The 14,216-nt window shown below is 39.5% G+C and overlaps 1 protein-coding gene across 2 annotated transcripts in view; it reads left to right on the top strand.

Annotated features, from left to right (window-relative positions):
* Positions 1 to 14,216, top strand: part of COL1A2 (collagen type I alpha 2 chain) — a 36,940-nt gene that overhangs the window by 18,439 nt on the left and 4,285 nt on the right. For both annotated transcript variants that reach the window (XM_048054476.2, XM_048054477.2), the window contains exons 22-46: positions 3 to 56; positions 160 to 258; positions 1,075 to 1,128; positions 1,521 to 1,619; positions 2,347 to 2,400; positions 3,115 to 3,168; positions 3,297 to 3,350; positions 3,449 to 3,502; positions 4,319 to 4,363; positions 5,229 to 5,327; positions 6,050 to 6,157; positions 7,056 to 7,109; positions 7,683 to 7,736; positions 8,255 to 8,308; positions 8,400 to 8,453; positions 8,552 to 8,659; positions 9,664 to 9,717; positions 9,811 to 9,864; positions 10,719 to 10,880; positions 11,822 to 11,929; positions 12,368 to 12,475; positions 13,073 to 13,126; positions 13,228 to 13,335; positions 13,522 to 13,575; positions 13,920 to 14,027. In XM_048054476.2, the coding sequence (XP_047910433.1) occupies positions 3 to 56; positions 160 to 258; positions 1,075 to 1,128; positions 1,521 to 1,619; positions 2,347 to 2,400; positions 3,115 to 3,168; positions 3,297 to 3,350; positions 3,449 to 3,502; positions 4,319 to 4,363; positions 5,229 to 5,327; positions 6,050 to 6,157; positions 7,056 to 7,109; positions 7,683 to 7,736; positions 8,255 to 8,308; positions 8,400 to 8,453; positions 8,552 to 8,659; positions 9,664 to 9,717; positions 9,811 to 9,864; positions 10,719 to 10,880; positions 11,822 to 11,929; positions 12,368 to 12,475; positions 13,073 to 13,126; positions 13,228 to 13,335; positions 13,522 to 13,575; positions 13,920 to 14,027 (1,908 nt within the window). The remainder of the gene's footprint in view (positions 1 to 2; positions 57 to 159; positions 259 to 1,074; positions 1,129 to 1,520; positions 1,620 to 2,346; positions 2,401 to 3,114; positions 3,169 to 3,296; positions 3,351 to 3,448; positions 3,503 to 4,318; positions 4,364 to 5,228; positions 5,328 to 6,049; positions 6,158 to 7,055; positions 7,110 to 7,682; positions 7,737 to 8,254; positions 8,309 to 8,399; positions 8,454 to 8,551; positions 8,660 to 9,663; positions 9,718 to 9,810; positions 9,865 to 10,718; positions 10,881 to 11,821; positions 11,930 to 12,367; positions 12,476 to 13,072; positions 13,127 to 13,227; positions 13,336 to 13,521; positions 13,576 to 13,919; positions 14,028 to 14,216) is intronic.

Below are 14,216 nucleotides of genomic sequence, written 5' to 3' on the forward strand. Positions count from 1 at the left end.
AGGGTGTGCCTGGATCTCGTGGTCTCCCTGGAGCTGATGGCAGAGCTGGTGTCATGGTAAGACTTCTCCCAGAGTCACTATTTCTAAACCATCTTTTTATATACAGACACATGATGCTTTTTGCCACCTCTGCCTAATTTTGTGTATTTATTTTGATAGGGACCTGCTGGTAACCGTGGTGCTAGTGGTCCTGTTGGTGCTAAGGGTCCTAATGGTGATGGTGGCCGTCCTGGTGAGCCTGGTCTTATGGGTCCAAGAGTAAGTTTGAACTGTGCAAAAATAAAATCGCTTGCATTTGGGGGGATAAAATTATTCAGAACTCCAACTGCAAAAAAAAAAGTCTCTGCTAACCACAGTTAGGGGATTTCCATCAGTCCATTGAAAAAATACCCGTGAGGAAATGATTAAGCAGCATCAAAATGTTAATTGAAATTCCTTTCTTTTGTATGTGGTAGCATCTTACTGCCTTGATCATGGAGCAGTATTCACTTATACTGGCTACTGCACTGACTTACGAGAGGGGTTCTGCTTATGATTATTTACACAATGTGATCATTAAGATCACAATTGTAGTGTGTGTCCTCTGTAACTAACTAAAAGAAGAGCAAACTCTATTAAAATGATGTGAGATGGCTGATCTCAATTCTTTCAATTTTATTTTGCTCATGATTTCACTGAAAACAGCCATCTACTTCGGTGGTGCTAGATCCAGCCAGATTATTCCCACGTCAATGACTTTTGTCCTCTTTAATCTATTTTCCCTTCCTATCCCACCTCCCATGAAGTGAACGCTTTCAATGCATGTGTGAACTATTAAGCATCTTCAAACTCTCTATTAAAGTAGAGCATAAATGAGTTTGAGTGAAACAGGTACTTAACCTGTCAGTCACTTTCAGCCACATGGAGGCACACACCACCCAACTGAACTTCAGTTTAGATGTAAACTTAATAGGACATGCAGCCCTGTTTCCACAATGTATATCAATAACTTGGCATCTGCGTGTGTACGTGTGTGTAAAAAAGCTGATTAAATGTTGAATGCCTTCTAAAGACATGAAATCTTTCCTTTCTTAGGGCCTCCCAGGTCAGCCTGGAAGCCCAGGCCCTGCTGGCAAGGAAGGTCCTGTTGTAAGTACTCTGATTTTAATTCTGTTTTTCCAGTGCATGCAAAGCATAAGCATAAACTGAGATTTAAGAAGCAGCGTTCTCAACACTGAGGTCTAATTTGACTATGTAAAACCAGTAAGACTTTACTACCATATTACTCAGAAGATCAGTAAAACACTTGCCATTCATTTCTGTGGGTCTTAGATCAGGACTATCCTCTGGAAGAGGAAGAAGAAATTCACAGCTCTATAAAAAGGAGAAAAAGGGAGGAATGCAGGTGCATGTGGTGTATAAACAATGTTTAAAAATTAAATGGCATTTGCTTCCTGTCAGTACGCTTCTCTCCTAAAACTGAACTCTCAGAACCAACTAAATTACCCCAGCCATTCAACATATATTTTTTATTTTTCTAGGGTTTCCCTGGTGCAGATGGTAGAGTTGGACCAATTGGTCCAGCTGGCAATAGAGGTGAGCCTGGCAACATTGGATTCCCTGGACCAAAAGGTCCCACTGTAAGTACAGTAGAGAAACTTCCTATTTCTATGAAACTATTTCCAGACTAAGTTGTAGATCCCCAATCAAATACATCTCTCTGTGTCCTGTACTGTTTACTGGATGGCATTCACTTACATTCAAGAGTTCCATCTTAAATTGCTTTCCAATTATCTAAAACGTGATTAAACAAAAAACAATTTTTAGGAATATTTGGACATTAAAATGATGGTAGCTACATGTATTTATCACTTCTGTATATACAATTCAGTAAAAGTTCTGTAAAAGTTGGACACAAAGCCTAAATTTCAGTTCCAGGGGACTGTTATTTCAAAGTGTAGTCCAAAACTTACTCACCTGAGAAAAGCTGTCAGTGGTTTCAGTGGGGCTTTTGACGTGTCCCACAAGTAACAATAGTTATTTCCTGGATTTGCAGTGTTGCTTTACATGCACATGCACACGTAGGTATAGTGTCTGAAATAGGAATTTACATGGATTTTCAAGGGCTTGGATTACTATCTCAAAAAAATAAATGATTGGAGTTTTGAAAAGACGACATTTATTTGCATAATTATTTTATCTAACTGGTTAAACAGGACAGATGTCAGTTGTTTTTTTCATTACGGTTAAAGAAATGTTACAGTAAATCTTTCAGCAAGGAGAGTATCAGTCTCTATCCAGTAGTTTAGACTGAACCTAATGTGAAGTCTTTGTTAAATTTTGGTGTTTTTTTCTTTTTGACTTCAGGGTGAACCTGGCAAACCTGGTGAAAAAGGCAACGTTGGTCTTGCTGGCCCACGGGTATGTGGATATGTCTTTTTTATGAAACTCCATAGAGAAAAACATAGATTTTCAAAGCCTATGTAATAAGATAACACTTTCTTGTGCAAGCATGAGTAGGTGATGAAACAGAAAAGCACTTTAGAACTCATTCATACAGCTTCATGTCAGTGGGGATTATTACTTAAGGATTAATATTAGCATAAATGAAAATTATCCCTACTGGGTATTAATTTAGTAATTAATTATGGGGTATTAGCTTCCTATTAAGAGGAGAAGATAGCACTTCCTGTGCAAATTTTTGAGGAGAGTGTATAGTTTCTAATTTATTCTATAAATTTCCAGCACTTTCTTACTGATAGTTGTAATTTAGTAAATCTTCCATGTAAGGGTTCCAATAATTGGTTTGTTCTGGGAAAAATACAGTCTCTCAGCCAGGTTCCTATATCTATAATTCCAAAGGAAGTTTTTGTAAGGATGAAGGCACTGCAGTTACTAAAACAAATGCAGTGTAAGCATCTCTAGTACATTAAATGTATAAGTATCTCCAGTGCTTTTTGATAGTGAAGCTCTTAGAAGCAAATAGGTAAGTCAAATAAACCTAAGACTTCAGCTTAAATGTACCAGTGTGAGTTCAAAAGATGCAGCAGGAGACCTTTTTTTGACACAGAGGTACTTAAAAGAGATATAACAAATAAAAAATTTGATAACAGCTTTCTGCTTGAACACATTTAGGGTGCTCCTGGTCCTGAGGGAAACAACGGTGCTCAAGGTCCTCCTGGTGTCACTGTAAGTAATAGACTCCACACAGATCCAATATGTGATTTATCTTTCATCAATGGGACTTAACCATTTTCAAGTCCATCTTTCTGTATTTCTGCTACCAAATTAATCCCTTGGTTTTTTATTCTATCCAGGGCAACCAAGGTGCAAAGGGTGAACAAGGTCCAGCTGGCCCTCCTGGCTTCCAGGTAAGTAACTACGTGCTCTGCCCAACTTTATCTGTTTTACAAAGCATGAAGTGCTTATGCCTTAACTCTATTTGTATCCTTGTTTTTTTTACGCTTAGGGTCTGCCAGGTCCCTCAGGTCCAGCTGGTGAAGCTGGTAAACCCGGTGAAAGGGTGAGTGCCATACACAGTACTGCACAAGTATAGGCAGGTATTGCATAAGCATTATGTTTACAACTGCACATGTGGTGAAGCAAGTGCTTGTTGAATCCATTCGCAAAACAAAGTGATCTGTGTTATATGTAAAGTTTAATAGTCCCTTTTGTAAAAGGTAGCCATAAATGGAGAAGGTCCTTTGTCATTTGCAACATACTCCTTTTTTCAAAGTTCTGGTATGGAAAAATAAAACCAATCCTTTGTTTTTTGGGCAATAAGCAACAATATCCCCCACAAAAGACAAGACAGTACATGAAGAATATTTTATTCCAAATTTCTCTTGAAATCTACAAGGTTCAATCTAATTGGCATTACTCCAGTTGTATGGGTTTGCACATAACTGATTTCAGTGGTTTTACGATGGCGTACAACTGAGGTAACAGTGATAATTCATGCACCAAGTTCTGCACAGTTAATGTGTGATCGAATCTGCAAATTGTGCATCCTATGCATCATAACCACCCTTAAAATTTTATAGTTACACCATTCCCTGTCCCATTGTAAAAGAATTTACACTGCATGTGCCTTACAAATGAGCTTGGAGTTCAATAGCTCTTCACACAAGAAGTACAGCTATTACCATGTGTGCTCTGAGATTTTTGTGCAGTTATATGAAAAGCATTTATGTATCTAAAAGATTCATTTTAGTCTGAAGATTTTCAATATACTGCTGCAATTTGAGAAGCATTTCTATTTACTGCTAAGAAACATTCAATTTAAACTAATAAGTTTGCTTTTGAAATAACTTTCATCAATCCATCTCCTCTCTTCTAGGGTCTTCACGGTGAATTTGGTGTCCCTGGTCCTGCTGGCCCAAGAGTGAGTAATTCATTTGAAGTCTAGTAGAGACTGTCTTAATAAAGTGTTCAGTAATAATATGAACTATATACTTTTACAAGTTTCTCAAGACAAACAGCTCTTCTTGGGTACAGAACACAGCAGACTGACTACCCAGAAAGAGAACTTTCTCTGCTCTTTCCAGTTGTCAGGGTGTATGATTATAGAATACACGCCAGTGTTAGTAAACTTCTAGACAAGCAATAGAAATATTATCCAAGTAAAGAGGTCCTGATGAGCTGATCTAATTTTTTTTGCATTAACAATCTTCACAATGGGAGTGTGGATGGCAAAAGACTGGTCCTACCGTGTTACTCTGAGGCCTGGTACATATGAGAATTTTCAGCTCCATTGTAGGTCGACTTAATCCTGACCAGTTCAGTGATACCATCCCTTGCTAGCCAGCTCCTGCCTCCCGTGTAATGTCATTGTAAACAAATGGTGGGCAGAATCCAGAGCCTGGAGTAGTCATTAGAAGATACTGCCTTCACCTCTCTTCACTCCCGTGCAATTATCTGCCCTCAAATTGATATCAGAAGCTCCATTTGACAACAGTATGCAAGTCATTATTCAAGAGTAAGCACAGTAGCCAAAGTCCGTGATCAAGAAGTACCTGTAAGTTAATTGTCAGCTGTTACGATGCAAGACTTTGGTACCTTGCTATATTTGTGTCAAAAGCAAGAGACAGTTCTTCTGACCAATTTAGTTAATGTCGATAATTTTAATATTGATAATAGTTTGTTCAGCTAAAAATGCATCATAATGTCACTGCTATCAATCAGTTCTTTTAAATCTCTAAGCTACAGGCCAATTCAAGGAAAAACTCCAGTCAGACTGTCTCTTGCAGGGTGAGCGTGGTCCTCCTGGTGAAAGTGGTGCTGTTGGTCCTGCCGGTCCCATTGGAAGCCGTGGTCCATCTGGCCCACCAGGCCCTGATGGTAACAAGGTATGTCTGTCTCTTCTAGCTGCTATTGCCTCACTGTTGAATTGCTGATGAGGGTAGTCAAAAGCCTTCTTTACTGAGCATAGCTGATTGCTGGTAATGGGTAACCCACACACCATAGCCACTAGGCCATTACTTCAAGTAGTAAAGCTCCATGATAGTAGTAGTAAAGCTCACAGATAGTCCCCACTAACAGATTTTTTGTTTAGCTCTACAGAGTATAGAAGGGGAGCTCCTGTTTGAAATCAGTTTGAATACAGCTTGTCATCTAGGAATACTGTTACTCTGACCCAGGGTCGAAGATTTTGGCCAAAATTCATACTAAGCTCTGTTTATACCCACCTGGGGCAAGATGTTCTTGAGTCTAGTAAGCAATATTTTCCCCAAAACATTAGCGTGATAATGAGTGATCATCTACCAAGCTAACACTGTCTGGATGCTGAGTGTGGGGCTCAATTTTCAAGATTTTCACATATACTCTTTCTACTAAAGTTTTCTTTAGATTGTGGGACAGACTAAAACCTCAGGAGTTCACAGAGTCAGGGTTCATGTCTGACATCTTCGCTAGCTGAAAAAGTAAAATAAATACAATAGCTTGAGACCAAATACTTTTAAATAGACTCAGTAGTAGCAAGCAGAATGATGGTCTTAGTAGTAATAACAATTTTGTTCCGTATTGTATGAATTATTTCACTCTGTCTTACAAGATATCCTGTTGCTGCTAGGGTGAGCCTGGTAATGTTGGTGCTGCTGGTGGTCCTGGCCCTGCTGGCCCTGGTGGAATCCCAGGAGAGAGAGGTGTTGCTGGTGTTCCAGGAGGCAAGGGTGAGAAGGTAAGACTGGTGGTATAATCTGCTTTGTTATGGCATACACAGGTTTGGGAGATACCTGAATTACGCTAGCTGGAAAAAAAAAAAAGCAGGTTACCCAAATGACTTTCATATATTGTGAAACTGTATTTCACAGTGTTTCATTAATACTCCATGAATACAAGTTTTGTTGGTCCAACAGACTGACAATCTTTTGAGGTACTAAGGCTGTATTTTGATCTTTGCTCTTTGCAAATTGGTTTAAGTGGCAGTTAGTACTTCACAGGGTTGGGTAACAATCAGCTTACCTTTACCAAAGCAATATTAAATTTGTGTTGGCTTTACAGCAGGAATGGGCTTACAGATCACAAAGGACTGAATCTCTGATCAAATCCCTAACAGTTCAACTCTAGGTGCAGTGCCTATGACATGTAAATCGATTACAAAAATGTTGTGATTATATCAGATATAAATAAAATCAGAAGCCATTTTAGCTGGCATAAGCATTTTTTTAAGGCTGTGAAGTCTAGTTAAGTGCAAGTCCTGTTGCAACCTCTGTTTTATTCATATAATTATCCTTAATTGATTTCTATCTTGTTAAGTACATCTTGTTCTAAATTCTATTCTGTTCATTATTTAAACTCTATACTGAGATTTCCGGAACTTAGATTTTTTCAATCAAAACAATAGCCATTTAGTGTAAATGCAATTGTAAGGAACTTAGGATAAAAATTGCTTACAACTTTTTGTAAAATACTATGCACTGACATGCAGATTAATGTCTGTTCTCACACCAAACCCGCCATGATATATATCTCTGTAATGCATGTATACTCAGCAAACAGCTCAGGGCTTCTTTCTTAGAAACTATTCTGTTCATTGCCAATATAATTGCTTTTTTCCTCTGTGTATGATTTTCTAGGGTGCCCCAGGTCTGAGAGGTGATACTGGTGCCACAGGAAGAGATGGTGCTCGTGTAAGTATTTCTTGGTTCTACTTGAGTTTGCCTGGCTGCACTTCAGAACTTAAGTGACTAAAAAGAATATTTAGGACTTTCATTTTCCAGTGTATTTTATTTCCTTTTACAGCTGCTTGCTTTTGAGGCAAATTAGCATGATTGTGTAGCACCTTATCCAGAGATGTTTGAATCTGGGGAGTGAGAAAAGCGATCACTTCTCATGCACACAAGCAGAGAAATGACATCAGCAGAGATCAATGTATTTCATAGACAGTTTTCAATGTGATATTGTCCTCTGGAAGTTTATAGGTTCAGCCCAGAGACAACCAATTCAAAAGGCAGCCTGTAAAAACACAGAATTATCATTAATTTGATATCTTGGCTGCCTGTCCTAGATTGCATGCTTTGGAAGGAAAATAATGGCATAGATTTTATTTGACAAAATCATGTGTCCGTTATATTAAGTGTTCTTTATATTAAAATACCTGCAGGAAAATCACATATCTATCTCCAGGAGAAAAGAGAAAAAAATTAAGTAGTCAATCTTGCTTACGTATTGTCAGAAATGTTGTCCTGTCTCTTGACCTGTAGGGTCTCCCTGGTGCTATTGGTGCTCCTGGACCTGCTGGTGGTGCTGGTGATCGGGTAAGTCTATTCTTTGAATGAAAAATAATCTTGCTTGTTTATATAGTTTACCCACAGCAGGAGTATTGAAGATGAAGTGTCTAGTCAAAAAACTATTCCAACTTGTTAGAGTGTAAGTTTTGTAAGATTTTCACATTTGGAAGGCAAGGCTTATTGGGATTTAGCCATAGCACCCATGCCTCTTCTTAAAAGGACAGGGAAGGGATAAACACCTATATGGCAGTGGTTTTTACTGCAAGAAAACTTTGATTTGGGCTTTATCAGAATTCTTTCCAGTTGAGGCTAATTGCCATGGTCCTGCTCATGCAGTAGGAAGACATTCTGATATGGTACTGAAGAACCACGCATTAGCTCATGATGATTCTTTATCCTGTCCAATTATCATTAGAAACTATTAAAGCAGTGCAAGTCAAAATAGAGACAAGTGGAGATTTACTTAGGCACCTGTACCACAGGGTCTACTGTGTTCTGACTAGAGTTGTGTTCCCCCACATCATGTCTTCTGCCTTCTGTTTCAGGGTGAAGGAGGTCCTGCTGGTCCTGCCGGTCCTGCTGGTGCCCGTGGTATTCCTGTAAGTAGAAATTCCTTCCACTAGTCTTGTGTCAAAGACATGATGTTCAGAAAAATGCCCTCTTAAAGCCAATTCATTGTCCTCTCTTTAGGGTGAACGTGGTGAGCCCGGTCCCGTAGGTCCTAGTGGATTTGCTGGACCTCCTGTGAGTATTGTTGCCCTTTTACTGATTCACACCATTCCTTTACTTTCTTTGTATGTTTTTCCAACTCCTTATTGTGTGTGTTTCTTTTCTGCCCGTAGGGTGCAGCTGGTCAGCCTGGTGCTAAAGGCGAACGTGGACCTAAAGGACCTAAGGGTGAAACAGGACCCACAGGTGCTATTGGGCCAGTTGGTGCTTCTGGACCACCAGTAAGTGAACTGTCTTTGTAAAATGCGTGGTTCCTAACTGTGCTAAGCAAGAAATATGCTAGCCTGAAGGCCTTGAATTTTGAAAAGGTAATTAAAAAAAGAACAAAATTTCAAACTAGGCTGTGAGGAAAGTCAGCATTCTGATTTTCACCCACTATATAAACTTTGTCAATCTATTTATGTGGGCTCAGATCGTGAGTCTGGAACTGAAAGGAAGAGAAATAAGTAAATAATTTTCAACTTGCCCTGAAGATCAGCAAAATCAGTCTATCTTGGACCATTCAGGGCGTGTTTGTGGGTAAGTTCCTGAGCTGAGGACCCTGATACCTTCCTCTCAAAGACAAGATATGCTGTTGCAAATCGAGTTTCAGTCCCAGCCATGCCGAAGCATATGTGCAAATTTGTCTGTGCACCCACTTGCAAAAAGGCTTTTAATGTGCTTACACCTTTATAGCCCAAAGGTATCCACTACTTCACCTGCATGCAGCCCATTACTGGGGAATTGGTGGAAATAATGCAGAAAGTCAGGCCTTGGTCTTTGAAATACTGTGAAGTGTTGCAAGATAACATGGCTTGGGGATCTTACCATATGCTTTAGGGCAATACCAGGCCTTGGAACTACATGGCTGAAGCAGTCATACTGTGCAAACAGGGGACTTGCTGGTTTTTGCCTTACTTCTCCTTTCACCTTTTTACTTCCAGATTTGCTTAGATGTATATGCATTGGCAAGAGAGATTTCAAGGGAGATTCATTGGAGTTACAAATGCCTTATGCAACTCTTTGCAGTCCTTGCCATATTGATTTAAAACATACATGAGAATTTCTTACCCCTAATATTAGGACATAAATTCTGTTTTAGGACCCAGTACTCCTCCCAATAAAGTAAATAACAAAATCATCCTTCTCTTTTGTAAGAGTGAAATTGACCTCTTGACTTCCACTTTTTGTGAATATAAGCAGTCTTTGCTTGAATCATCTGTCTCTTTCAATCCTTCACATATAGGGTCCTGCTGGCGCTGCTGGTCCTGCTGGCCCTCGTGGTGATGCTGGTCCTCCTGTAAGTCCTCAGGCTTTTAACATTAATGTTGGTGCTTTCCATAAAGTCATCGTTTCCTTTAAACCAAATTTTCCTTTTTACTTTTATTTTTAGGGCATGACTGGTTTCCCTGGTGCTGCTGGAAGAGTTGGTCCTCCAGGCCCTGCTGTAAGTAACTAATGAAAACGTTTTAATGGGAGACAAGTCCAAAGTTGGATTGGTTAGGGATAATCCTCAAATTCTGACTGTATTGGAATTACTTCAGGTCTTTACCTGGATGAGAGTCACTTAACTGCTTAAATTCAGAGAGTGGGAGTTATGCATTTAGTTTAGTTTTTTTACAAGCCATCAAGCATCTGTCTGCATCTTGTAGTACCTAGCCACTTGTAAAAATCTGGGGTTCTTTTGTTTTTATACATCGAGTGTAACTACATTACCACTGATTTCAAGTAGAATAAAAAGATTGACCTTCCTCAAAAGGTATGGAGAGATTATCTTGTGTCCACTCTTTCTAAAGTATCTGCAGTTCCAACCCCTGTCTGAAACAGGGCAAGCTCTCCTTTTATTTAAGAAGGGAGTCACTGCTGCTTTATTTCTCAGCCAAAAAATCTTATTTTATATTGACTTTTGTAAAACTTCCTATTCACAAGGGTGTTCCAACCATTAGGAAAAGGCATTTCTTTCCTATATTTAAATATACTTTAAATCCAAGTATCCAAAGCAAAACAATCCTGTAGAAAGTTTTTTTTTCATAGACCTTATAGTTGCAATTAATGTCTCCAGAGCCGATCAATATTTTCATATAAATTCCACCACATTCAATAGATATAGTGAATATATATTCAATAATTCTGATTCCAGCTATCCACTGCTAACAAAAGTAGTAGCAGTTGCTTCTCTGGAACAGCTGATAACTTGTTTATTGCAAAGTACCATTTCTGTACGTGGACATAAAACGAAACCTGTTATCCCTGGTTAATTAGTCTATATTGTAATGATGTCATGTTCATACTCAATCCTAGGGCATCACTGGTCCCCCTGGTCCTCCTGGCCCAGCTGGCAAAGATGGTGCTAGAGGCCTGCGTGGTGATGTTGGTCCAGTTGGCCGTACTGGTGAACAAGGTATTGCTGGCCCACCTGGTTTTGCTGGTGAGAAAGGTCCATCTGGAGAGTCTGGTGCTCCTGTAAGTTACTAAGTATCACATCTCATTAAAACTATCTCTCTCCAAGTAAATGTTACAGCTTCTAAGACACTTTTGGTACTTCTGAAGGGTTTTTCTCCTTTATCCTTAAATTTGTCAAAGGTTTTAAGCAGAAGCTCCATTGAGACTCAAGAAATTGTTTATAAAGATGTAGCTAAGAGTAAAGTCTTTGGTGTACTTGTCAGACATGCATTAAAATTTTGTAGGTGACAGTTGAGAAAACTTACTGTATAATGTCCAGTATAAAGCAAAAAATGTTCTAGTTTTATGTTGTAATAAAAACATAGTTGATGTAGAGGGCCTGACTGTAATTAAGAATAATAAATAGGGTGATCAGTCAGGATGATTACTTAGGCCAAGTTTAGTAGCACGTGCTCAAATTTTAAGAAAATTGAAAAATCTCTTAACTAAACAGCTTAACTAAACAGCCTTTGCCTTTCAAAGGGTCAGTAAAGAGCTCTAAGACTTGTCTAGAGATGTTAGGAACTGCCTATGTATCTTCTAAGGCTATCTCAGAATCAGATGATCACTGGAATCCCCTCACACAGTTCCCCTCACACAGTCATTTTCTCTGTACTGAATACCCCACTTTTCATGCACCACTCACTGTTAGTGAATGGCAATGACTCAATAGATCTTGTCTAGAAAGGAAAAGCGTATGACGGTTTTTCAGAAAGAGCATTTTCACTGTTGTGGAAGCAGTTGGGGAGGGGAGATGTATAACCGGCATTACCTCCTCACAGACCTTTGCCTTTGGAGTTTAAAGTTTTCTGCCTTGGTTACAAATTCTTCTGTGTGGGAACCGGCACTGACACACATTGAGATCATTGGAAAGCGGTTACAGAGCAGAACAAATGAGAAGTGTGAAGGGCCTTTAAAATCATTTTTTCTCTGTTAATATAAATGATGTCTTCATGTCATAGGGTCCTCCTGGTACCCCAGGTCCTCAGGGTATTCTTGGTGCTCCTGGTATCCTTGGTCTGCCTGGCTCTCGGGGAGAACGTGGTCTTCCAGGCATCTCTGGAGCAACAGTGAGTATATGTCTAGTTAACTGCTTTAAACGGGCTAGTGTAAAGGAAAATGAGGTCTCCTCTTAAGCATTACTATGGGACAGGAGATCTAGATTCTGCTGTTTCTGTTGCTCATGCAAACAGATGATAGTTATATGGAGCCTACAGACTTAGAGCAGCAGGAGAAATTATTGCTTGCTACAGACAAGATTTGTGTCTGCAGGTGAGCATATTTTTGAATGGCATCAGAGGTTTTTGTTCTTAGCAAGGCATAGAAGAGGCAGAAAATTTAGAGTGAAGATAACATTTACTGTAGTTAGATATGTTTCTCCTTGTCTCCTTGTTTGTTTCACTTCAGAATTGATCACAGGGAAATGTTTCTCTTAGATATAGGCCAAAAGTTCTATAAGACTTTTTGTTGTATTATGTCACATTTTGTTACCACTGTTCCTGTATTAGGGTGAACCTGGTCCCCTGGGTGTTTCTGGTCCTCCTGGTGCTCGTGGTCCCTCCGGTCCCGTGGGTTCTCCTGGTCCAAATGGTGCTCCTGGTGAAGCTGGTCGTGATGTAAGCTGTGTCTTATTTCCTCTTCAAGATTGCTTTTGTTTTGAGCCAAAGACAAATACACAGAAAATCTGGATGCAACTGGTGGTTGTTCTGCTAGTGAACTTGTACCTTCCAATATCTTGGTGGCCTTGCTACCAGCTCTTCAGAGCAGTGAATAAATTTATCTATCTAACTTAGCCATCCAGGTTAGTAGTTCACCTTTAAGAAGGGTATCCATACAATGGCTAGACATAGCAGTTAAAAGATAATGTGTACATAGTTTATTTTATCCTGTACAGATAACTATTATAAAGCTTTCTGTGGGCTATATAAGGGAAGTTTTACTGGAGTCCTCAGATTATCAAATAAAAGAACAGCAACAAAAGTTTTATTTTATATTGATCTTGTAAAACCTAGAATATTTGAAGATTGTCTTAGTTTTCTGAGAACATGAATGTAGGGACTCGGTGTCATCTGTAATGAAGGGTTTGTATCTTCAAGACTTTAGCTATCTCACCTTAATGTCTTCTCAATCTCACTGGGAGCAATTGGGCTGACATACAGTTGTGTGATATGAATGTTGATGGAATTTAATATTTTTAAATGGTATTTTAACAGGGCAATCCTGGAAACGATGGTCCTCCAGGCCGTGATGGTGCTCCTGGTTTCAAGGTAATGTGTTCTTTCCTTCTATTTCATGCTTATGAAAGAAGTATTCCAATATGTGTAAGTCAGTAGTAACAGTCTCTCCTCTTGTATTCCCTTGTTTCCAGGGTGAGCGTGGTGCTCCTGGTAGCCCTGGTCCCAGTGGTGCCGTGGGTGCTCCTGGTCCTCATGGTCAAGTTGGTCCTGCTGGAAAGGCTGGAAACCGTGGTGATCCTGTAAGTTGATGAGATCTTGCATTTTTTGATTGATACAGGAGTACCATTTGTCCATCATACGTGTATACATTATACGTCAAAACCCTGCAGTATGTGGATAATTAATAAAAGTTCCATGCTTAACATATCTGCAGAAAACGATGTACAATATACAGCAGTGACATGCATTTTCTTTTCTTGTTTCAGGGTCCCGTTGGTCACGTCGGTCCTGCTGGTGCTTTTGGTCCAAGAGGTCTTGCTGTAAGTCTGATTTCTAAGTACCTTACTACATGCTTGCAAGAAGAGAAAACGTGTTTTATTATTAAGGGCTCACAACTGTGCTCAAGCCCAAAAAGTAGTGCTTAAAGAGCCGAAAATATTTATAGACCTAGAATCTCGATCAGCCTTCTCTCCCCTGGGACCAATCCTGAGGCTTTTGAAATCGACACTGACACTTTTCCTGGGTGTTTAAACAGGATGCACATAAGTAAATCAGGGGTACCCTATGGCATAACGTAGAATGCTTGTTCTTAATTCTTGCTTTGAGAGTAATAACTACTCGAAGCCTTCTGTTTTGTTCCTCTGACATCTGTATCCCTTCCTAGGGCCCACAAGGTCCACGTGGTGAGAAAGGTGAACCTGGTGACAAGGGTCATAGAGGTCTGCCTGGCCTGAAGGGACACAACGGATTGCAGGGTCTTCCTGGTCTTGCTGTAAGTAAACAATTTTCAGTATTTTGACTTACTCCAGTTGGCAGCATCTGTCAAAGGCCATTAGATCCTCTTTAACATTCAATGCTCTCCACATAAAATGTCAAGTTTTCATAATGCCATTGATAGTTTATCTTAGAACTGTGAATACTGTGAGCCATGAAGCTCAAGTGCCTTTGACTACTCAGAATT

Source organism: Anser cygnoides, chromosome 2 (assembly GCF_040182565.1).
Source record: "Anser cygnoides isolate HZ-2024a breed goose chromosome 2, Taihu_goose_T2T_genome, whole genome shotgun sequence".
Classification (NCBI taxonomy): Eukaryota; Metazoa; Chordata; class Aves; order Anseriformes; family Anatidae; genus Anser; species Anser cygnoides.